This window comes from Leucopleurus acutus, assembly GCF_964270905.1.
Source record: "Leucopleurus acutus genome assembly, chromosome: 7".
Taxonomy (NCBI): Eukaryota; Metazoa; Chordata; class Mammalia; order Artiodactyla; family Delphinidae; genus Leucopleurus; species Leucopleurus acutus.
Genome location: NC_139150.1, coordinates 82,587,405 through 82,611,679, shown reverse-complemented (window position 1 = coordinate 82,611,679; position 24,275 = coordinate 82,587,405). Strand labels below are relative to the sequence as shown.

General features: G+C 43.2%; 1 protein-coding gene across 1 annotated transcript in view; it reads left to right on the top strand.

The window, feature by feature from the left end:
- SLC28A3 (solute carrier family 28 member 3) overlaps window positions 1-24,275 on the top strand; it is a gene marked incomplete at both ends in the record, with an annotated part of 57,310 nt that overhangs the window by 16,895 nt on the left and 16,140 nt on the right. Inside the window, 7 exons of the mRNA XM_082843483.1 lie at window positions 10,725-10,823; window positions 14,012-14,091; window positions 17,080-17,171; window positions 18,582-18,771; window positions 19,815-19,959; window positions 21,216-21,329; window positions 21,941-22,018. Of these exons, the coding sequence (XP_082699609.1) occupies window positions 10,725-10,823; window positions 14,012-14,091; window positions 17,080-17,171; window positions 18,582-18,771; window positions 19,815-19,959; window positions 21,216-21,329; window positions 21,941-22,018 (798 nt within the window). The remainder of the gene's footprint in view (window positions 1-10,724; window positions 10,824-14,011; window positions 14,092-17,079; window positions 17,172-18,581; window positions 18,772-19,814; window positions 19,960-21,215; window positions 21,330-21,940; window positions 22,019-24,275) is intronic.

Below are 24,275 nucleotides of genomic sequence, written 5' to 3'. Positions count from 1 at the left end.
ACGAGTCCCAGGCTGGTCAGGTGCTTTCCTCGGCACCCGGTCTGTGAACCCACACAGCCTGGCAAGAAAAACAGGCACATCTCACGGAGAAGCAGTCTAGCCAGTGCCCATCACCTCACATTAAGGATTATGTAAACCCAAGACTTGAGCCAGAGGTTACCTGAACCAAGAGGGTCAGAAAGATCAGAGGCTTCTGGAATACTGCCTTTGAAAATGCAACCGTTCCAAGGTAATGCTCATGCAACTTGAAAGAAAATTTTAGATAGAACTGGCCTTAAAATATTTGACATTTGTAGAGTTTTAAAATGATAGATAGACAGACAGATAGATAGATGGATGATAGTTAAGAGGGGGGAGGAATGATTGCAATTTGAAGAGATTAGATTCACAAAACAGATGTTGACTTTTACATGCCAACTTTCAAGAAGAGGACAAAGTGGCGAAGAGGCGCCACCACCTTTGAGCGGCTGGGCCCCTGCCGCAGTAGGTGGGCCACGTCACGCCACCTCTGGCCCGTAGCTTTGCCTCCCTCTCCTGTTCTGCCGCGGGCCCATGATGCCGCAGTACCAGACACAGGAGGAATTCAGTCACGCAGTGGAGAAACTCTACCTCGCAGACCCTATGAAGGCATGTGTGGTTCTCAAATATAGGCATTCTGATGGGAGTTTGGGTATTAAAGTAACAGATAATTTAGTTTGTTTTGTGTATAGAACAGACCAAGCTCAAGATGTAAAGAAGACTGAGAAATTCCACAGTCAACTAATGTGACTTATGGTGGCCAAGGAATCCCATCAGTGTTGCCATGGAAACGGACTGAATGTTTTGAAATGAAGACTGTCATGTTCTTAGGAAGTAAATATCTTTTGAATTTGAGAAAGTGTTGGGACAGAAAACACTTTATGTAACTAAGTGGGCTATTCAGAAGCCAAGAGATCATTTTTTTAATGTTTACTTTAGAGGGCTAGGAATGTAAATGCTTTCAGTTAGAAAGCCTTTATTTAGTTTTGGAAATGGAACAAGGAATGCCTCTATCTTGGAAACTTTTTGAAGATTGTTTGATGTTAGGCAAAATAAAAACTTACTCTCTGGTAAGTTTGTAACAGTAATTTGAAAATGAGATATCAACAAAAGCCAATTCTTCCTTAAATTTAGTTAATCTGTCTTTAAAAGAAAATTAAATGTAACCGTTTTGCCAGATTGATATATTTCTTTTGGAGCATAAATTTTGTGCTGTTGATGACCAGCAAATACAAAATATGGTAACTGGAATTAACTGTGCACAGCAGTATAGCTAATTATATATGGTAGTGTAGTCTCTATATCTAAAAATAACTATGAAAACAAGTATGCTTTACCTTAAACTTTACAAATTTAAACTATATATTTTGTTTTGTTTTATTTTTATAAATTTATTTATTTATTTTTGGCTGCGTTGGGTCTTTGTTGCTGCATGCAGGCTTTCTCTAGTTGCAGCAAGCAGGTGCTATTCTTCGTTGCCGTGCAAGGGCTTCTCATTGAAGGGGCTTCTCATTGCGGTTGCTTCTCTTGTAGCGGAGCATGGGCTCTAGGTGCGTGGGCTTCAGTAGCTGTGGCACGCAGGCTCAGTAGTTGTGGCTCGCGGGCTCTAGAGCGCAGGCTCAGTAGTTGTGGTGCGTGGGCTTAGTCGGTCCACGGCATGTGGGATCTTCGAGGACCAGGGCTCAAACCTGTGTCCCCTGCATTGGCAGGCAGATTCTTAACCACTGTGCCACCAGGGAAGTCCCTGGGTTTTTTTTTTTAACATCTTTATTGGGGTATAATTGCTTTACAATGGTGTGTTAGTTTCTGCTGTATAACGAAGTGAATCAGCTATACATATACATATATCCCTATATCTCCTCCCTCTTGCATCTCCCTCCCACCCTCCCTATCCCACCCCTCTAGGTGGACACAAAGCACCAAGCTGATCTCCCTGTGCTATGTGGCTGCTTCCCACTAGCTATCTATTTTACATTTGGTAGTGTATATATGTCCATGCCACTACATCTGCATCTTTATTCCTGTCCTGCCCCTAGGTTCTTCAGAACCATTCTTTTTTTTTTTTTAGATTCCATAAACTCTATTTTTAAATATAAGGGATTCATCATATCATTAACTTGTTGAGCAAAGACTTACTCTGAATCTAATTTTCAGTGCTCAGAAACATCTGCCATTACTTTAAATGCATGAACAGAATGCTCACTAATAGATTGAAACAACCATATTACAGAAATATATGCCACATATTTGCCATCTATATTTTCTCAGAAGGGCTAAGGATTATTTGAACTGTTAAATTTTTGCATACCTCTACGACAGCCCAACCCATTTCTCTCATTACTTAATCAAGGTGTTAAGCATGACCGTCACAACTGTTCTCCATTAAACCAAAAATATGATATTATTTGATATTTATCTTATATTTATAACTTGAATTTTACCACCTAAATATAATGTTCACATGTTGATTCCTACATTAAAATATTTTTTGTTAGGAATTTGTGTGTTAACCAACGTTTTAACATGGAAAGTTCCGTTAGCCATATGAATTTTGGCATGTTTCAGAGAGATCGGTAAATAAAATATTACATGAATAAAAAAAAAAAAGGACAAATTGACTAAATGCCCCAGAGCAACCAAGCAAGTAGCAAACTAAACCATAAAATTAACCTAAAAGTCAATGAGTACTTACTGTGTGTGGCACCAGACTGATCACACAGCCCCGCTAGGTAGGTAAAGAAAGCTATGTTCCCATGTAATAGGGTATGAGGCCTCAAGAAAGTAAGGCTGGGGCTTCCCTGGTGGCGCAGTGGCTGAGTATCTGCCTGCCAATGCAGGGGACATGGGTTCGAGCCCTGGTCTGGGAAGATCCCACATGCCACGGAGCAACTAGGCCCATGAGCTACAACTACTGAGCCTGTGCGTCTGGAGCTTGTACTCCACAACAAGAGAGGCCGCGACAGTGAGAGGCCTGCGCACCGCGATGAAGAGTGGCCCCCGCTCGCCGCAGCTAGAGAAAGCCCACGCACAGAAACGAAGACCCAACACAGCCAAAAATAAATAAATAAATAAAATAAAAAAAAAACAAAAACAAAAAAGAAAGTAAGGCTGTATTTGAACCCAGGTATGACTATGGAACCCAAGATTTTTATCACAATGCAGCACTAATTCATATAGATAATTTACCAATATTCCAAGAAGCAGTCATCTAAGATTTATGTTAAGTCATTGCCTGTGATCTCTTTATATCGCATTTTGGAATTTTAAGTTATTACTTGAGGCTGTTGTCCTAGTCCAGTTCCATTCCATGTTCAGAGAAATGGATACAGAAAGGTTAGATCACTTGAAGAAGCTCAGAAAAGCAACTGAAACTGAAGATGTATTACTAACACCTTCACTTAGACATTTAAGGCTTAGAATATTAAAACATAAGGTAACCTTCTTAAAGAAATAGAGAAAGTAGTTCCGTGCTAGTCCTGTACCACTTGTAGAGACACAGCTTTATCTGTTATTTTAAGTTTGAGAGCCCTTTTTCCATTCATTCAGAAACAGTCCTTGAGCACTTCTATGCCTGGCACTGTGCTGAGCACACAGTATTCAGCAGAGAACAGAGAACAAAGTATCTGCCTTCTCAGCTTAGAGTCCAGGGGGTAAAATACAGATTTACACAGTGCCAAGGCCAAATGACAGTTTGACACTTGACTTTGACCCAAAGGCCAGTTTTGTTGCTGGCCTTGGGACTTTGACATCCATGGCAACATTTAAGGCCTGCCTTGGTCTCAGAATGCACCACATTGATTGCTTCTGTTACTGAATTAAACACAAGGCCTCCGTCTTGGGGTAGCCAAACCAAAGCCCCCTTGGCTCAGTCAGGGAGTTCTTTCCTACCTGGGCTCATGCTGCCAATAATGAAACTGAGTTTGGTGCAAGCCAGATGGGCTTTTATTCTATAGCCAGAGTATGGAGAAGGGGAACTCATGCTCTAAAGGCACCTTCTCCCTGGAGGGAGTGAGTAAGGGAATTCCAAGGGTTAGGAGGCAGACAGGTCATCAGGCTCTAGGAGAGGATGGAGATGTCCAAGGGCAGCTGGGGCATGCGCAGTCTTCCACACTCCTTTGCACACAGCACGAATTGTGCCTAGCAGAATACAAATCCCACCTTCCGGCGGAGATCTTAGCACGATAATGGAGCAAAGGTAACTCTTGATACCTCCAGGTTTCATCTGTGCAGGCGCCTTCCTGTGGTCAAGTCAGAGCCCGCTCTGGGGGGTTGACCACTGCCTATCTCTCAAAGCATGTATCTCTCACAGGACAGCTGCAAAGCACCTCTGCCAAACACCAGGCACTTTTGAAACAAACACAGAGATAGATCAGGCAAGTGTCCTTCAGCTCTCAGGAGACGGTATAGAAACAGAGATAAATCAAGGCAAGGAAAGTGGTGACCCTTAGTCCACTTTGTCCACTATCTGGTTTTACTGTGGGCCTTTGTGGCAACCTGTTGATAAAACACAACTAGCCTGCATGGCTAAAAACCAGTTTCTACGCCTGGGGCCTGGGCTGCATAGCATGGATGACACTTCCAGGAAGTTTGCATTAAAGGTGTACAAAGATGTGAAAATAGATACACACACACATACATACGTAGAAAATTAAATAAACAACTTTTATCACCAATCTAATCTATGCTGGCAGTATAAAGCCCTCCACCCAAGGTATATTATCCCCCTAGAACTCGCCAGGTAATGCTAAGCCCTAGAACGAATTAAAGAACTTCACAGCGACTTCCCGGGATCCTTGTCAACATCCCTTTGCCAGCTGGGAAATGCCCATCTTTCATAAACCTATATGCTCCACGTCCAACCAAAGGTTAGGATCAAAATCTACTTGGGTGAAGGTTTCCGTCCTTGCCCCAGGTCTCAAAGCCCAGCTGTGCCCCCTCAGCAAGGTCAGTCACCCAGTCAGAACACACGGGGCCAGAGCAGCTTCTATAAGGAAGGTGGAAAGAAAGGCCCCCCTGGCACAGTGTTGCTGAGTCTCGGCAGAGAAACCGCGGCCGAGAAATGGAAGCCACATTGTTCAATCAGGGCCACAATGGGAGGGAGAGACCAAGTGAGTGGAGCAGTTAGAAGAAGAAAGAATGTCAAACTCATCATGGAGACATGACCTGCCCACAAATGCAGGAGTGCCCATTCGTGTTATTTAAAGGGCACAGTTGACTTAGAACCAGTCTACGGGGCCAGAAGGCCACCGTGCTGGCATGAGAAATGACCACCAGAACCTAAATAGAGTTTAAAAGTCGCCACAAGCCTTTCTGGAATCTTCAACACCTCTGTCATTTCTACTCTTGTCTGGAGTCCAAATCAGGCTTTCTTAATTGAAAGGGAATTCAATCTGTAGGTACACTACTATGTCTTTAGACATTCCCAAGGCCAAAGGGTCTTGGCCCAAGGGCCAAACTCTGTGAGTACAATATGGCCTGCAGTTGGACAGTCTGAGTTCAGATTCCATCTCATCTACTTCTGGTTGTGCAACCTGAGTCAAGTAATCTTCTCTTTGCCTTAGTTTCCTCATCTGTAAAAAGAGGGATCCTGGTACCCACCTCACAGGACTCTTAGGATCAGACTTCTTTTTTTCTTTTTCTTTTTTTTTTGGCTGTGAGGGGTCTTCATTGCTGCACGCGGGCTTTCTCTAGTTGCAGCGAGCAGGGGCTACTCTTCTCATTGCGGTGGCTTCTCTTGTTGTGGAGCACAGGCTCTAGGCTCGCGGGCTTCAGTAGTTGCAGCACTCAGGCCCTAGAGCACGTGGGCTTCAGTAGTTATGGCACGTGGACTCAGTAGCTGCAGCACACAGACTCTAGGGTGAGCGGGCTCAGTAGTTGTGGCGCACAGGCTTAGTTGCTCCATGGCATGTGGGATCTTCCCAGACCAGGGATCGAACCTGTGTCCCCTGCATTGGCAGGCGGATTCTTAACCACTGCACCACCAGGGAAGTCCGGGATCAAATACTGATACAAAACATTGCAAAGGGTTTCATGATGTGTCTTGTACCTACTAAATATTATGTAAGTTTAGGTGCACATAAAAGCGAAAACCAAAAGTAATAAGGGAGAAGTTTGTTTCCTGCAGGTAAGTCAGGAGATGGTAGCACAGCTCAAGGTTTTCAGGGGCTCAAACCCCCCGCCCCCCGGTTCACCATTTTGACATCACCAGGATGGGGCCCGGGTGTTCATGTCCCAGCTGGAACTATCCACACACCAGGCAGCAGGACAGACAAGAAGATAGAAGGGACAAAGAGGACCTGCCAGCCATCTCTTAAGGAGCAACCCCAAGCTGCCCCACTCAGGGCTCCACTTCTATTTACATTTCATTGGCCAGAACCTAGTTAAAAGGGAAGCCTAGAATCATAGCCTTCATTCTGGGTGGCGATGTGTTCAGCTAAAATTCTACAGAAGGGGACCCCCTCCACAAATAGATGGCGAGGGAGGGTGATTTCAGTTTTCAGAACTTCTATGTTCTAGAAGTTATATGGTTTAGAAACTGAATGAAAGGAAGAAATTAATTAAAAAGGCCTCTGTCCACCTGTACCCCCTGGAACAGCCACTATAGATCTATAGTTGCTCGAACAGCATGGAAATGCAAGATCAGAAAGACAGGTAGGGGGCTTCCCTGGTGGTGCAGTGGTTAAGAATCCACCTGGGGGACACGGGTTCAAGCCCCGGTCCGGGAAGATCCCACATGCCGCCGAACAACTAAGCCCATGCGCCACAACAACTGAGCCCGTGCTCTAGAGCCCACGACCCAAAACTACGGAAACCCACGCACTTAGAGACCCTGTTCCGCGACAAGAGAAGCCACCACAATGAGAAGCCTGTGTACCGCAACGAAGAGTAGCCCCCACTCGCCGCAACCAGAGAAAGCCCACACCCAGCAACGAAGCCCCAACACAGCCAGAAATAAACACATAAATAAATAAATTTATTTAAAAAAAAAGACAGGTAGGGGAAAAAACCCAGGCACCGTGTACTCCTGGCTCAAGGATCTGCCTCCAGAGGGAGCCCAGTGCAAGATCATACCCTTGGGACACTCAGCCACTAACACTAAGTAGAGAAATTAAAAGTGGTGTGCTGTAAATTGCTTAGAAATACTCATACACGACACCCACAATGTTGTTACCCATTCGGTGGACAGGTGTGCCCTCAGAATACAGTCATGGTTATAGGAGTCCGGTGTACTAAGTTACCTATTAATCTGAATTGCTAAATAGATGGAAAGAAACAATGAGCTAAGAAGTAATTATGGGCCACCTGTTATATAGCTCCCACGACTCCAGTTTAAAAAGAAGCAGAGATATAGGTGTTTTAAGGGTCATTTTTCAGGCACCAATTAACACCCACAAACACCCCAATTGTTTCTATTGGAAATCCTCAGCCGGGAGATATTGTTCTTCTGAAAACACTAAAAAGCCCAAGCATGGGGGCTTCCCTGGTAGCACAGTGGTTAAGAACCCGCCTGCCAATGCAAGGGACATGGGTTCGAGCCCTGGTCCAGGAAGATCCCACATGCCACAGAGCAACTAAGCCCATGTGCCACAACTACTGATCCTGCGCTCTAGAGCCCCCGAGCCACAACTACTGAAGCCCTGTGCCGCAACTACTGAAGCCCGCGCGCCTAGAGCCCGTGCTCCGCAACAAGAGAAGCCACCGCAACAAGAGAAGCCACCGCAGTGAGAAACCCGCGCACCACAACGAAGACCCAACGCACCGCAACGAAGACCCAATGCAGCCAAAAATAAAAATAAATAAAATAAATAAATAAATAAATAAAAGCCAAAGCATGTAATCTAACAGAGGTAAAACAATCCCATTAATGTTACAAATACATCCATAGGTGCTCTTGTTGCCGCTTATGCCCACCCCCACGCCAACCCTCCCCCCCCTTCCTCTTTCATTAACTTTAAAAAGGACAGCTCCAGCCTCTTGTTCCACAAGGAAGTCTCAGATTCTGCCACCAGGTGGCAGGAATAATCAGCACCAAGAAGCTGAAGCTCTTGGAACCAGAAAATGTCAGGATTCTGGAACGGACCATGAGAACAAGTCAAAAGTATGTTGTCTAGATGGGTGGACGGAGGGGTAGGAAGATATGACCTGCCCAGGGTCATAGGGACCTATAATTATAATTAGTGTAATTAGGGACCTAAAGGACCAAGTTACCTGTGTCCTGTTTTTCCACCAACTCTTGCTGGGTTTTATTTTTAACTTTTTATTAAGCAAATTTTCAGCACCCATGAAAGCAGGAATAGTAAAGGGAGTCCCTAAGTGCCCATCAGCCAGCTTCAGCAATTAGCAACACTTTGTCATCTTTCCACACTATATGTATTGTCCCCCACATACCTCTATATTTTGTTTTTTGGGGTTTTTAAAAATTTATTTATTTACTTATTTATTTTTGGCTGCGTTGGGTCTTCATTGCTGCGCACGGGCTTTCTCTAGTTGCGGCGAGCGGGGGCTACTCTTCGTTTCTGTGCACGGGCTTCTCATTGCGGTAGCTTTTCTTGTTGCGGAGCATGGGCTCTAGGCCCATGGGCTTCAGTAGTTGTGGCTCGTGGGCTCTAGAGTGCAGGCTCAGTAGTTGTGGCGCACGGGCTTAGCTGCTCCATGGCACGTGGGATCTTCCCTGGACCAGGGCTCGAACCCGTACCCTCTGCATTGGCAGGCAGATTCTTAACCACTGCACCACCAGGGAAACCCCATACCACTATATTTTGATACCAAGTATCCAGAGGTACTACACTGCACTAGATAATGCAACGTTAAAGTCACCTTGGTTCACTAATTCAACAAACAATCGTTAGTATCTGCTATGTGCAAGGAACTGGGCTAAAGTAAGGTATGAGCACTTGTAACACAATAAAGCTGTTTGGCCACAAAACTTTTATGCATAAATCATATGTGTGCAGGAAGTTAGACTTTATTCACATTTATACACTCTTGTGTTTCAGTAAATGGAACACGTAATACAAGTTGGAATTGCATTTTTTTCCCTAGATCTGTGGGGCCAGCCAGAGATTTAAATTTAAAGTCAAACTCATACACTTGTTCCTTTTTCAAAGACATGGTCACAGCCAACAGGGCTAGCAGGGAATATGTCCTGAAAAGATATAGACACCTACCCGACACTGTTTATCTATCTGTTGCCTTACTTGGAATGAAGTACCATATATAAAATGTCTAGTTGGGCTGAGATGGGAGAAAGATTGGACCCACCCAAAATACGTAAAAGATAAATGAACCAGGTATTTGTCACATTTGGAAAAAGCGGTGGGGGGTCAGGATACCCATCCAAGAGCAAACCCTACTCAGTTTATTAAAGTAAAATCACAAAAAGTAAAAATAAAATTGGTCTCACAAAAGAAGCCATTTTTTTTCTTATGCTCATTACTACCAGAGAATGCTTTCAACCGAACAAAACACATTTTAACATCTCATAGATCCAACATCTAAGAATAAAATGATCAATGATCCGGCCCATGGTTTACTATATTTTGTTTTGTTTTACAATTTGAAAGTCTGTGTGATGTGTTGGAAAGGAGGTTGGAAACCAACATGCTTATCTCAGCTCTGCTTATTAGAAAGTTACATGGCCTAGACCCAGCAACTTTGTTCCGTTCTGTCTTCCTCAAGTTGGACCACACCAATCTTATCTATCATAACAACACAAACCAAAATCATCCATGTTTCAGATATAAACAATGACCTTCAGTACAACACATGCATTTTTCAGGTCATCACGGTACCGGCTGAACCATGCTTTATCTTTAAATCTTGTCATATAAGGAACTGCTAATATTTTATAATTTTGCAGGATAGCAGAGAGAATATGGCAAGCTCAGGGCAGGAGAACTTAGCCTGGGCTTGGAGAAAGTCACGTAGTTCTGTTTGGCTGGGTGTCCCTTCATGGTTCCTGCAAGGGGAGCAGAGTGAGATAAATGAGCTTGATCGTGCAGCCCCGAACCATGCCAAGGAGTGTGCAACTGACTCCGCAGGCCAGGAGACTCACTTTATTATGGAGGAAGAGTAACGAAGAAGGAATATAGACAGATCTGGAGGAAAGAAAGATCAGAAGCAGAAAACTGACCAAGAACATGTTTAATCAAAGAAGTGAAATAATGCAAAACATTTAGGCATTTGTTAGTCTTGTACTTAAAGCATTCGTATCTTTAAGGAAAAAAATATAAGTGAAATATGTGATCCAAATTTTCAACTAAAACGTATTTTTGGTATCAACCACCATATGTACTGTAAGATCATATTAGAAAACAGCAAGATTTAGGGATTTCCCTGGTGGTCTAGTGGTTAGGACTCCGTGTTGCTGTTGCAAGGGGCACAGGTTAAATCCCTGGTCAGGGAACTAAGATCTCACAAGCCACGCGGCCCAAAAAAAGAACACAAAAGGATTTGCATTTCTAGATTGAGATAATTTTCTTCTTCCTTATGTGGCTTCTACAGACAGTAAATTGTCAAAATTTTTCAAAATCATCTGTGTTTCTTTATGTGCCAAGCTTCCCTGGTTCTTTCTTTAATCAGCTGACTCATCTAAACACCTCATCTTTGCCATCCTGTCCCTCAAAAGTCTTTGGGTGTCATTCATTGAAAGAACATTTGTTTTGTGGCTCTGAAATGTTATTTTTGCAATCTGTATTTTTTCCTAGTATGATGACGACTGCTTTGAAAACCAGAACACATCAGGAAATGACAACTCACTAAGGAGTAGAGTTGTGCAAAACAGAGAGCAAGAAAACGGCAAACAGGTACGGCTGGAAAGCAGTGAGTGAATCTATCACCACGTTAACTACTGTGCAACAGCTATGGGGACAGAAAGCATGGCACTCAGCTGGCACTCAGAGGAATGAGTTAAATGGTAATTTGAGTGTGTAAGGCAGTCATGAGGAAAACACACATGCCCAGACAAAGATTTTGTGTTTATACAACTGTGCTCAGAGTTCTCTGATGGGGAGAGTACCCAGGCTTGCTCTGACACTTCACTATGACTATTAGATTCCAAACTCCATCCCAAGGCAGAAAGCACTGGCTTCAGCAGATAACATCTCAATTTTAAAGTAAATGAGGCAGAAAAGAGTAAGGTTCTAAGACATGGTTCTAAAACCGTGTGCATCACACCCTACAGTTCCTCAGCGACATCTAAGTGTACACAGCAAGCTGAGGTGCTCTGTGACAATGCCACCTCTTATTTCTTTTATATATTGAATTCTGGGTAGGATCTCATTTTTTTGTTTGTTTGCCTGAAAATATCTTTATTATGTGTTCCCTTTTGATGGATATTTTCACTGAGTATAGATTTATTTTTAATTAAAAAAATTCTAATGAAGTAGAGTTGGTGTACAATATTACATAAGTTACAGGTGTAAGGATCTCATTTGAAGACAGCCTTCTGCTAAAAAGGGAGCAAACTGCCCATCTATATCACCCTTAAAAAAGTAATTTTGGGTGCATATTCTGGGGGCAGTTTGCTCATGATAAAAGAATAACTTATTTGAAGTAGAAAATTTGAAATATTATTGCAGCAAAATTTGGAAGACAAAAAATGACCTAATGACCTATAGTTCCATCAAACAAACAAACAAACAAACAAATCAGTGCCTAACATATTAGAATATAGCTCACTTTAATAAAAGTACATATACATCAATAGGCACATGTCACATATATTAGGATCATGCTTTCATATTATTGGGTCATTGCCTATTTCACTTAATATATTGTAAAAAGTGTTCATATCACTAAGTAGTCTTCAACCAAAAAAGAGAAAACAATACTTCTTTTCACACAAAAACCTGCACAGGGGTGCTTATAGCAGCTTGATTCATAATTGCCAAAACCTGGAAGCAACCAAGATGTCCTTCAGTAGGCAAATAGATAAATAAACTGTGGTCCATCCAGGCAATGAAATATTATTCAGCACTGAAAACAAATGAGCTATCAAGACATGAAAAGACATGGGGGAGCATTACATGTGTATTACTAAGTCACAGAAGCAATCTGAAAAGGCTGCATACTGTATGGTCCCAGATGATGTTCTGGAAAAAGCAAACTGTGGAGACGGTAAAAAGATCACTGGCTGCCAAGATGGGAGGGAGGGGTGGATGGGCACAGAGGAGTTTTAGGGCAGTGAAAACACTCTGTATGATACTATGACAGTTGATGCATGTTATTAAATACTTGTCCAAACCCACAGAATATAGGACACCAAGAGTGAGCCCTAATGTAAACTACAGACTTTGTCGGTTCATCATTTGTAACAAACGTACCACTCTGGTGGGGAAGTCAATAATGGGGAAGGCTGCATGGGGTTGGGGGCGGGTGGAAAAGTATGGGAAATCTCTGTACCTTCCTCTCAATTTTGCTATGAACCTAAATAAAACTGCTCTTAAAAGTCTTTTTTTTTAATTGTTTCACCAAAAAAAGTCAAAAACAAAAAATTAGGTATTATTGTAAACAGAAATATGAAGACTGAGGAGTAGCCACTAGATTTGGCAACAATGGTCCTTAGGTGACCTTGGCAGGTGACCTTAGCAGAAGCCATCTCAGACGTAGACGTCTGGTCACAGTGGCTTGAAAAGTGAGCAGGATGTGAAGGAATGTCACCAAAAGTAAGGGCAATTCTTTCAAGTGGTTTGGCTGTGAAGGGAAGGAGGGAGGGTAGATGTCCCATGGTTGTAGGGTCAAGAAGGTTTTGTTGTTTTTTGTTTTGTTTTAAAGATGATAAAGGGTTAAAAACCAAAAAAGAAAACAATAGGAATGCTAGACATTCCATATAGTAGGTAACTTGGGACAATTTCACTCTAAGAAAATAATAATTATGATCATTTAAATCAAAAATTTACCAAACTTTGACTATTGGCCAAGCTTGGTGTTAGGTGGGAAAAAATGAGAAAGGCTTCTCTGTACTCCTGACCTTTGCAGCTACCGCTTGGATTCAGCTGGTCTCTATTACAATCATCCCATCACCTTCCTTGTACCTGAGGCCCAGCCCACAACAGGAAGGCAGCCTGAGTCAGGAGTACAATGGGAGTTTGGTATCAAAGGACTATATGATCTTTGAGGATCCTTTCAGCTCAGAGACATGCTAATAACTAATTTCTTTTCTTGGGGGCGGTGGGGGGTGGGTTAAAGTAAAGAGAATTGAAGGTCTCATGAGATTTGGCATTATACCTCTTAGGGCATGTTCAAAACTGCTCCAGCTTCCTCCCAGCCTTCCCTTGCCTTTTCTTACAATAGCTGGACCAGTTTGAGGCATTATTGCAAAATGATGAGACGCAGGAAATCCTCTCCTGGATGGGTCATGGATATTTCAAAGCTAAACAGTACCTAGAAAGATTGTCCATAAAAGATAGCCCAGGTATATACTTCACTCAGTCAGTTAGAGCAAGTACTAGCTGAGTAAGGGAAATATTTCCCTTTAACCCAACTGATAGAAGAACCCTAGTTCCCAAGGGTAGTTTAACAGCTCTTGAAGATGCTGAGCTACTGTTCATATCTGCAGACCAAGCCTTGGGCTGCCAGGAAAATAAAACCAGCCTTAGTCTCAGTCCTTTGGAAAGTGGGGCTGGCAGAGTATTAAGGAAAATTTGTGCAGCCTCTGGTATTAACTTCATTTAGCACTTGCCTGAAAACAGAGCGGGAGTTGAATGTAGAGACAGGAACTAAAAGCAGAGATATTAGCCCTCTCCCTGAAGAAATGGAGAAAATACCAATGGCTCCTTCTGAAGTGAAGGGAGAAATGTATGATTTTTTGTGGATTTTTTGTGACAAGGGGGAAAATGTCTGTGCATAGATAATTGGAGACATCATCTTGCAAAATAATTTAAAAGGACCTTTTGGGAAAATTTCCTAGCCAAAATTCTGAGCAAAAGAGTTCAGAGTCCGTTGTGCTCAGGATTCTCATCATTCCATCTCTGTTCCAATGTTTGATTTTGAGGGTGAAGAGCAAGTGACCATTGAGCAGGATTCTCCAAGAAATGATGAAGATGAGGATGACCAAGAGACGCATCAAAAAGGGTACAGGTTTATACCATAGAAATAACCACACTTACCTCCTCAACACAGTGGTTTTGACACTTTTTAAATTCTCATCTAATTTTTAACATTAATTATGATTTATCAGAGATGGTCACCACCAATCTCCCCTCCCTACTACCCACCCAACACCATTTTCAGAAAAAGTAATGGAGCTCTAGAATAATCAACGTGGTAAATTCAAACTGCTAATGTCCTGGGAACCCAATATCCAGGACAATCTTCTAATTAAAGCTGTGAATTGCCAACTAATTGCTCCAGTCTATACAAAAGTAGTTAATTCATCTTCACAATGTTCAATCAATAAGCAATTGATTTCTCAAAATCCAATTCACTTTAAATCCCAACAAATTTGCTCTTACCTTGTCATATCATAATGTTGCAAGTCCTTATCTCCCATTAGCAGGAGAGACAAATTATTATTTTTATTTTTTGGATCAGAAAAATGAAGCTCAGAGAAGTGACTTAGCCAAGGTTAGTGGAACAAAGCTAATTTAAATTTCAGCTTCTGATTCCCAGTCCAAGATTGTCTGGTACTCTATCATAACATGAAAGTATTTGTAAATTTTCTAAATTCCTATTTAAATTTGGTGTAAATTCCTAAGTCTCTGAGGGACTTTATTTTTATGTATCAGAAGATAGACTCGGCCAGAATTAGGATCAAAAACTCTTGTCACATATACATCATCAAGAATATTTGCCACCTTGGAAACCTGAACTTAGTTTCATCCTTTGTTTTCCTTTATGAATCTCTGATCCTGGGGGCTGAGAGCTTCTCTTGGGTGGTCAGAGGTACTCAGGTTTCATCCATGTTAATGGATGGAAAACAACCACCAGGAGATTGGGAGTTGTTCAGCCTAGATAACCAAATGGCCAAAGCAACTATTTCTAGCTACAGTACTTCCTTTTATGAAGTGTCAAATTGCACTATATACATTCCTTGCCATTAAAAAATCTGATAAATTCAACTTAAAGTAGATGGACGTGCCCTATTACATGCTGCCCTCCAACGCTGCTACTTTATAACACTATATCCACAGCTGAGGATAATGCACCAGCAGCCTTTCCTAAATTAGACCATGAAAAATTTAAGTCTTTACTATACTTATATTCCCTCAATATGTTCTAGAACAGTGTTTCTAATTCTCAGTACGCATATTCACACACATACATAAGACAAAATTTTCATGAAATAATGCCTGTCGTCACTATGTATGATACACTCTGAGATGTCCTATGCTTTTGTTTAAGGATGATCATCATGCACAGTGTGACTGGCTTCGCAACCCACTAATGGGTCCCAACTCACAGTTATAAACTATTGTTCCAGAAAAGCAATACGCACTACCACTTCATTTAGCTAAGAATTCGACAAAGGCCTGCCAGTCACTCTTAATGCCCATCGTGCTGGTGTTGGGCTCACGGACATCTATTCTCCACGAAGTTACAGTCAGTTAAGGCTTCATAACAAAATACAATCAAAGGAGACAGTAGGAATAAGTCGCAGGGGAATGCCTCTGTTTGACGAAATGCAAGAAGGCTTTGTAGAAGCAAAGGGCTTGAGCTGTGCCCTGAAACGTGAAGGGGGCTGAGATTTGGACACAGGGGCATGACTGCTGGAGGGAAGGGAACTGGAGGTGTTCACCAAGGGGACGGGAGCTCCCAGCGGGGGCTGAGTCCTTTGAGATCCTGGGGATTGAGAATCTTCTATATAGGAGAAGGGGTTGTTTTAGAAATCCTGTCCAGTGGCCTGGAAGTGGTCATGATTAAATGTGTAAGTAAATTCCTTCCATTTGGCCTCAAGTGGGAGAATGAAGGCACATTGAGCAAAGAGACATGTGCAGGGAAGCCAGGTTTCAGAGTAAGTGGAGGGCCTGGGGGGGCAACCGGGAGCACCCAGGAGAAGGAAGGACAGTTGCTATGGGTACAGGCCTGTGGCCTCTCCAGACTCCCTCACTGGTGGACAACATCCTCCCCAGAAGAAGTGATCAGATGCACACGTGGCTCACACACCACACACTGCCCTGTAACAAAGCTCTGGGCAGAAACAAATACACCAACAATTCCAGAACGTTCTGAGAAAGCTATATGACAACCCATTGGTTAACGGTCCTCAAATCCACGAAATTCTACTTTACATGTAAGCATCCTGTGAAGTCCGTCAGCCTCCTGCTGAACAGGGTGGTGACTGAGGACAGGGAATCTCCAGCTTGCTCACACTTTGGGAACCAGAAGGGAGAACCAGAAGGGATGAGAGTTCATTGGATTTTTGGGGGGGGGCTGCGTTGGGTCTTCAGTGCTGCGCGTGGGCTTTCTCTAGTTGCAGCGCGCAGGGGCTACTCTTCGTTGCGGTGCCTTCTTTTGTTGCGGAGCATGGGCTCTAGGAGCGAGGGCTTCAGTAGTTGTGGTATGCGGGCTCAGTAGTTGTGGCTCGCGGGCTCTAGACCGCAGGCTCAGTAGTTGTGGTGCATGGACTTAGTTGCTCCGAAGCCTGTGCGATTTTCCCGGACTAGGGCTCAAACCCGTGTCCCCTGCATTGGCAGGCGGATTCTTAACCACTGCGCCACCAAGGAAGTCCCCATTGGAATTTCCTTTTTTAAGTCAACATTTACATGAGAGCTTACAAGCTAATGGAGGCCCTCCTAGCACAGTGAGAAACACTCTCGTCCTATGGTTTATTCTCAGCTTTCGGTTAGTTATCCTGTCCCCTGCTTTATTTCCAGGAGCATGTTTTCTGCATCTCTGTAATTCCTCAGGGCTTTGGCACATCCATTCAGCAAAGGTTAGCAAGCCATGGCTGATTTTAGTCTAAAATGAAATGAGTTTCTTATTTCTATTTTGTAGGACACATACTTCATGAATGTGTTTGCCTGCTTGATTTACAAAGCCTTATCTAGCTTTAGCATGCCAGGTTATGTCATGTATGTGGTGTTTACCTCTGTCTGCCTTCTTGCTTTTGTGTTGTTACAGGTGCCTGGAAAGGAAGTATGGTGCAGTTTATGATTTTTGTAGGGAACACCAAACAATCCTTAAGTCCACGACCTGGGGCATTTTAATAGCAGGTAAATAACAAAAGGGGATGGAATACCAATGTCTCTTTTTCAGGATCCCTCAAATATTTGTGTTCTGTAGAAAACAAATAAATCTTTCCCTTCCCCTTGACTTCCCTGAATCATCCAGAGAGGAGAGAATTTAACCAGGAGGCCCCTGAGTGGTGGGTCTCAACTTGAGAAGCGCATGTAGATAGCTTCCCTGTCCTGTTTATGCAGCCAGCAGCTCATTTTTTAGGTCACCTACTCTCACTTTGTTATTGTGGTATGGATTTGAGGGTTGGCTATTGCAAATTCAGGTAACTGGAAAACATGGTGATAATCACAAGGCAGAAACCTAATTGAAGGGGTGATATAAGTAATCAATCAATGCTTTATATGAACACAACACAAGAAGGAGCCTAGGGTCATGTAGCCCACTCCTCTCACCTGAAAGCAGGACTAGACTGTCTTCACAGATGAGCAGGTGTCCTGTTTTGACACCCTCCAAACAAAGGGCTCCAGGGCCCATTTGAAAGAACATTCCTGTCTATAAAATGTGAACCCTCCCACCCAAGCCCACAGACATGTATGCAAGACTGCTGCCGCCCCAGAAGGTCCATAGTTTCCCGGTGCTCACACAGCTAGAACAGGGAGTAAGCAGGATTGAAAGCTTTCTTTGTACCAGCTCAGAGAGTATTTTGCAGACCATACTCAAAACCACACAGCTATGCCATTGTAGTACAAAGTAAGCAGATGGTGTGGCTGCGTGCCAGGGCGACTTTATTTGTAGAATTAAAATACAAATATACAAATACAACTGTCCTTGCCACCTACAAAAACAAGTGGTAGGCCAAACTTAACTTGGAAACAAAGACTTGTTTGCTGACCTTTAATGGAAAACCGTGTTGTTCTTACCCTAGAATATCATCTTCAAAAGCCATCACTTTGGTCATCGCCCTACCTCTTTCCTTTAGAGATGCTGTGGCACTTAGGGATTGTTGTTGTGACACTCAGAGATTTTCCTACTCAAGCTTAGGCAAATCTGGGCTACAAACTAGAAGACTCAATATCTTCTTGCCAGTAGTTGCTTTAGTGCCTGGCCTTTCTCTGATGGAAGCTCACCTGCTAAGTCTGAATATCAGAAAAAGTAGTACTAAGCAAGAGTCCCAATGATCAGGCAACAAGATTCAAGAATTCAGAAGGTTCTTTGAGAAAAAAGACCTAGCACCCTGTCCTCCTAGCATGCTTGGTGAGACTTTAAAATGTTTTTAAAAACCCAAAATATAGTCCTTATAATCAGAGGCACCTATAGCTATATCAAGAGTACCCCTGTGCTCAATGGTTTCCTGATTGAACCTGCCCTTGGCTGAGCCAGATAAATGCTGGAGGCTGGTCTCCAGCTGATTTGGTGATGCTCACTGTCTGCATTGCTTCCAACAGGTCACTTGGCTCTGGTGATTGCGGCCTGTGTGCTGAACTTTCACAGAGCCCTTCCTCTTTTCGTGATCACGGTGGTTGCCATCTTCTTTGTGATCTGGGATCACTTCATGGCCAAATATGAGTCTCAGATCGCTCAGTTCCTCTCTCCTGGCCAGAGGCTTCTGGACAGCCACTGGTTCTGGCTGAAGTGGTAAATGCTCTTAGTGCTCTTACTGAGGTTGGGAGTGATGTTAGTGTTTTCCAACACTGTTCCCTAGATTTGTTCTGAAATTGCTTCCTCATTTATGGGATATTGAAGCTAGAAACAACCTAGGGAATAATCTGTTAAAAAATGCCTTCATTTTACAAGCAGGACATCAAGGCCTAGATAAGGCAAGATGTGCTCAAATGTCCCTACAAACTGTCTTAATTTCAAGTGCCACTAAATGATAAAATGTTGTCCAAAAGTTGGGACGGTTCTGACTTAGACAGGTGGCTTTCTGCTCTGGGCACGAATCTGGACTCTTGGGGAGGAAACGTCTGTGAATTAGTAAAGCCAACTCTCTCTTATAGGACCCCCTGTCCTGCAAGTGACCATTCAGGGCTTTTCTTTCAGCCTCTCTCTCTGTGGGACCTCCTCTCTCTCCAGGTGGCCCTACAGGGTAGGACCCAGAACCCATTCTCCCCAGTGTGGCCCACATGGAATCTACCAGGAAAGTTCACACATTCTCTGCCTAATAAACCAGGGTTGTACAATCCCAACAGAGCAACCCTCCCTGGCTCTGCCATCCACTGATTCAGTGCTATCGTATGCCCACTAGATTCCCCAAGGAGTCAGAACCCAGGCTAAAGCCTGACTTAGTTCTCTGAGGCTTGGGTGAGGTCTCCAATGCAGAGGACACATTTCAAGCTCTCCCTTGAAGGGAAGAAGGGAACGCTTCCCCCATCTCCCAAAATGAAGACGCCCGGCAGCTCTCGCAAAGAAATCACCGGACTTCCTCTCCAAGCATCGTTTCTCCTCTCTGACCCCTTTATATAGCCAAAGGGCCCAAGTGTTGTGGACACATTGCTTCATTTTTTGACTATGTGCTTTTATAGCTACACCCAAAAAGAGTCTCTTGCAATTTCTAGAAGCATAATTTCCTGGTGCCAGGGTGTGTTACTCAATATTTTTTGTTTGCTAGTTGAAGCCTGTTTAAGATTTTAAAGTTAGCACAGCAAATGATGCCAAAGCCTCCTTCTTTGTTCCCTTAGGGTGATTTGGGGCTGCCTGATCCTGGGAGTTATTTTCTGGCTGGTCTTTGACACCGCCAAATTGGGCCAACAGCAGCTGGTGTCCTTCGGTGGACTCATAATGTACATTACCCTGACATTTCTATTTTCCAAGCACCCAACCAAAGTAAGCATGAAATCGATCATTTCTTGGTCTTTTTCCCTCTTTTTTTTCCTCATGTGTAAATTGCTCAAAATCATGAGTATGAGAGAGTTGAACTGTTATTCAATATTTTTCTTACCTTGCTATGATATTTCAGTGGCTAAGGTGCCCTTTTCCTGAACGTTAATAGTACTGTTGCTCTCTCATTTTTCATTCTCAGTAATTTTCCAGTTGCTCAACCAGTGAGATACTCTCTCCTGTCAAGTCCGATTTCTACTCATGTACCCCCTTCCCCCCCATCAAACACACATACAAAGAAAACTCATCCATTTTTATTCAGATTTCCTCAGACCAACAAATAATCTAATATTCTACCACTGGATTCTGCAGTTATCAAATTTGTATTTGCCATTGAGGCTATTTTACTCCAAAAATGTGTACTTAAGCAGTTTTGTTCACATAGAATTCAATTCTCACCCTTGTTCTGTCAGACTGTAACCCAATAAATGGGCAAGAATTCTGAGATATCAAAACTTTCACATATGCTTCATAATGGCAAACTCTGGAAGACTTTACTGGCTGAAAGGCTGATCCAAGAAAAGAGCATTAATCAAAACCAAAGCCACCTGATACAATCCAAATTCTTTGCCCTGTGCGGGTGACCATCTCTGCTATTTTCTGTGCCTCCAATCCCATAGTTCTTTGCAGGCCACTCATCTCTACTCCAAAAATGAAAGCACTTGATTGTCCATTACCACTGCACTCCCTGGGTCTGCATTAGAGTTAATTGGTTCCTTTTACTGTGAAATGAGAGCCCCTCAACAGGGTGGAATTTCACTTAATTCACTTACAAATTGTCAAATCAACAAACCTTGGACACACAGAGAAGTCATGTTCGGCCTTTCCATTTTCCAAATGGGGAAATAATTATATGTATCTAACATTTACAGCATGACCGGGAAGGCCAGATTCTTCCTCTTTTAATGGCCCTTCTAAGACTACTCTTTGTGTCTAAGTGATTTTATCTTGACAAAATGGTTACATACACTGCTGGGACTGAAGGCTTAATCTCAGGTTTATGAAGAGGGAGCACAACCCTGAGATTTTTAGGTATGATTCTATGGAGGGATTCTCTGCTCACAACTGCTTTGGCCTCCGAAAGAAGGTGGATCACAGGCCACATCTGAGAAGCTTCCAAGGAAATAGTGATCCTCTGGGCATTTATGCTGAGTTCAGCATTCATTTTCTAATAACCTATATCTCTTCCTATTTCTGTATAGGTTTACTGGAGGCCTGTCTTTTGGGGTGTTGGGTTACAGTTTCTTCTTGGGCTTTTGATACTAAGGACAGAACCTGGATTTATGGCTTTTGATTGGCTGGGGAAACAAGTTCAGGTAAATTTGGTTCAAAAGAATGCCTTGCTTTTATAGTGCTTTTAACATTTGAATATAACCCTCAAGACATGCCAGAAATAGCTTTATTTGTCTGCATTAGTTGACCCAAATTTTAATTCCATAGCATGAATTAGACAAATAACTTTGTTTATGTTAATCCGTGTAGTTTATTAATATTCTGGTTGTCTCTTACCCATACCATCCACTACATCACTCCTCAATCCCATTTGACCCCTTCATCCTGCCTGAGGGGTGTCACTCTTCTAAGATGTTTCCCCCAACAGAGAAAAAGGCTTCTTTGCATCTAGTGGCAACCAGTACCTCCCATGTGCCATCTGTGGCTTCTGGAGCAAGTTACCACACCCAGCTTATTCGTTAGCACCCTAGAGTCAGAGTGAATGTCAGAAACGCCAGGAAACCTGTATGCAGTTATAGTTCTAAGATATACTTCCAGGCCATCCACTGGAGGGGGAAAGTTGACAAAATTAACTCTCTAAGTCTATCCCACAAGTTTTCTGAGTCCCCACCCTCTGCAGAGCCGTAGGTCCTGTGGATGGTAACTACCTCTTTAGTGCTTGTCATGATCTGCTCTTTTCCTTCCTTTAACTCAGACATTCCTGGAGTACACTAATGCTGGCGCCTCATTTGTCTTTGGTGAGAAATATGAAGACCACTTTTTTGCATTTAAGGTAAAGCCAAACACTTTTTTTCTATGTAGACACTCCCTTTTCAGTAACTTCTCAGTCTTTGTAGATGTTCAGATAGAACCTAACTGATCAGAACCCAGGCATATACCTGCCAGGCGTGTCATAGGGACACAGCCCATCACTGGGCTTTCTCCTTTACCTGAAGTCAGTGGACTGAAAACATTTAATTTTTTTACAGTAACATTCAGGGAAACATGTAGAGGAAGTCAGGAATACTGAAACACAGGCATACCTCAGAGATATTGCCGGTTCGGTTCCAGACCACCGCAATAAAATTAATACCGCGGTAAAGCCAGTCAAAAATTTTTTGGTTTCCCAGCTCATATAAGATATGTTTATACCCTACTGTAGTCTAGTAAGTGTGCAATAGCAGTATGTCTAAAAAAAGTACACAGCTTAATTAAAAAATACTTTACTGCTAAAAAAATGCCAAAACAATTACAATAGGAACATCAAAGATCACTGATCACCATAACAAATATAATAATAATGAAGAAGTTTGAAATATTGTGAGAATTACCGAAATGTGACCCAGAGACACAAAGTGAGCAAACGCTGTTGGAAAAATGGCGCCTACAGACTTGCTCACCCAAGGTTTACCAAAATCGTTCAGTTTGTAAAAAACACAACCTCCAAGAAGTGCAATAAAGCAAAGCACAATAAAACAAGGTATGCCTGTACTTTTGGATGTCTTGTAGCATTTGCTGAGATAGTTATGAAAGATCATGGAGGGGGGGGAGGCTTCCCTGGTGGTGCAGTGGTTAAGAATCCGCCTGCCAATGCAGGGGACACGGGTTCGAGCCCTTGTCCGAGAAGATCCCACATGCCGCGGAGCAACTAAGCCTGTGCGCCACAACTACTGAAGCCCACACACCTGGAGCCCGTGCTCTGCAACAAGAGAAGCCACCGCAATGAGAAGCCCACACACCACAACGAAGAGTAGCCCCCTCTCCCTGCAGCCAGAGAAAGCCCGTGCACAGCAACAGGACCCAACGCAGCCAAATATTAATTAATTAATTAATTTTCCTAAAAAAGATCATACGGGGTAATAGTATCTGAGATTTCAGGGAAAAGAACATTAGGTCCCTGGCAATGAATAGACATATGGCTGCTAATGCCTCCCCAGTCCGAGCTCAGTGACAGCCCTGCAGTCAGGAAACTCCTTAATCCCAGACAAACCGGGACAGCTGGTCACTCACATCAAGCTCTGTTCTTCCAGAGCCATCCCCTTGCTTAACATTTCCCCTCTCTCCTTCAGCACAGCCTTCACCTCGGCAGGCCTGCAAGCTGGGCCTCCTCCCAACCAAAGGAGGGATGTTATTTTACAGGCGAAAGGCCACTTGGCAACTTGGCCCCATGCTCAGGCCTAATCGATTCTCTCCCAGGCCTCCCCCATCCCCAGGAAGCCCATCTTCCTCTGGGAAGTCCCTGCAAATCCTTGTCGATTAGTCAGAAAGATGCATTTGGCTTTTCCTTCAGATTTCTTTTTTGTGGTGTGCTATTGTTCCTACACTTCTCCATTGTCTTCTCACTCGGGGACTCCAAATTTACCTCCAAATTACCTCGGCATCGGTTAGGCCAACTGCTATGCTGAATCTTTTTTTAAACTGTTGACTTGATACTTTGGTGCTGAGATAACTAAGCCATCTCTGAAAGGTCTAATGTTTACAAATTGAGATAGAAATATGCTCCTGTCATGAATTGAATCCAGAATTACAAAAAATAATATCACGGAGAAGGAGGAACTTGCTGCCCAGACTGCACCAGTGTCTTCAGACCTCCCCCAACCCTCTGCCCCCAGGGCAGTAGTCTCCATCCTTTCTGCCAAAGCAGATTCCTGTGGGAACATTGGGGAGATGAGCCCCTTTAACTCCCTGAAGCTTTCAGGAAGGCTCTGCCTGCCCATTAAAGCCAATAAAATCACATAAGTGAGCGAGCTCTGAATAATGGCACAAAAAGTCTTTTAATATATATTATTAATAGATTTTTCTAAATTAGATCCTGTACAAATTGTCCTTGGCCATTCTGTGTCTCTGGTGGCAGCTTGTCCCTGGCCATTTAGCTGGGAACAGAGGGGAAGGGGAACAATGGAGTAGGAGTGGGGAGGGACCCAGACCACAGCTCTGTGTGGTCTATGCAGGGAAGAAACTGTTCCCTGTAGACACACAGGCTGCACTGAAGGCATCCAAAGAGCATCAGGAAAATCGGATCTAGAAAAAGACAACCTTTGTTAACACAG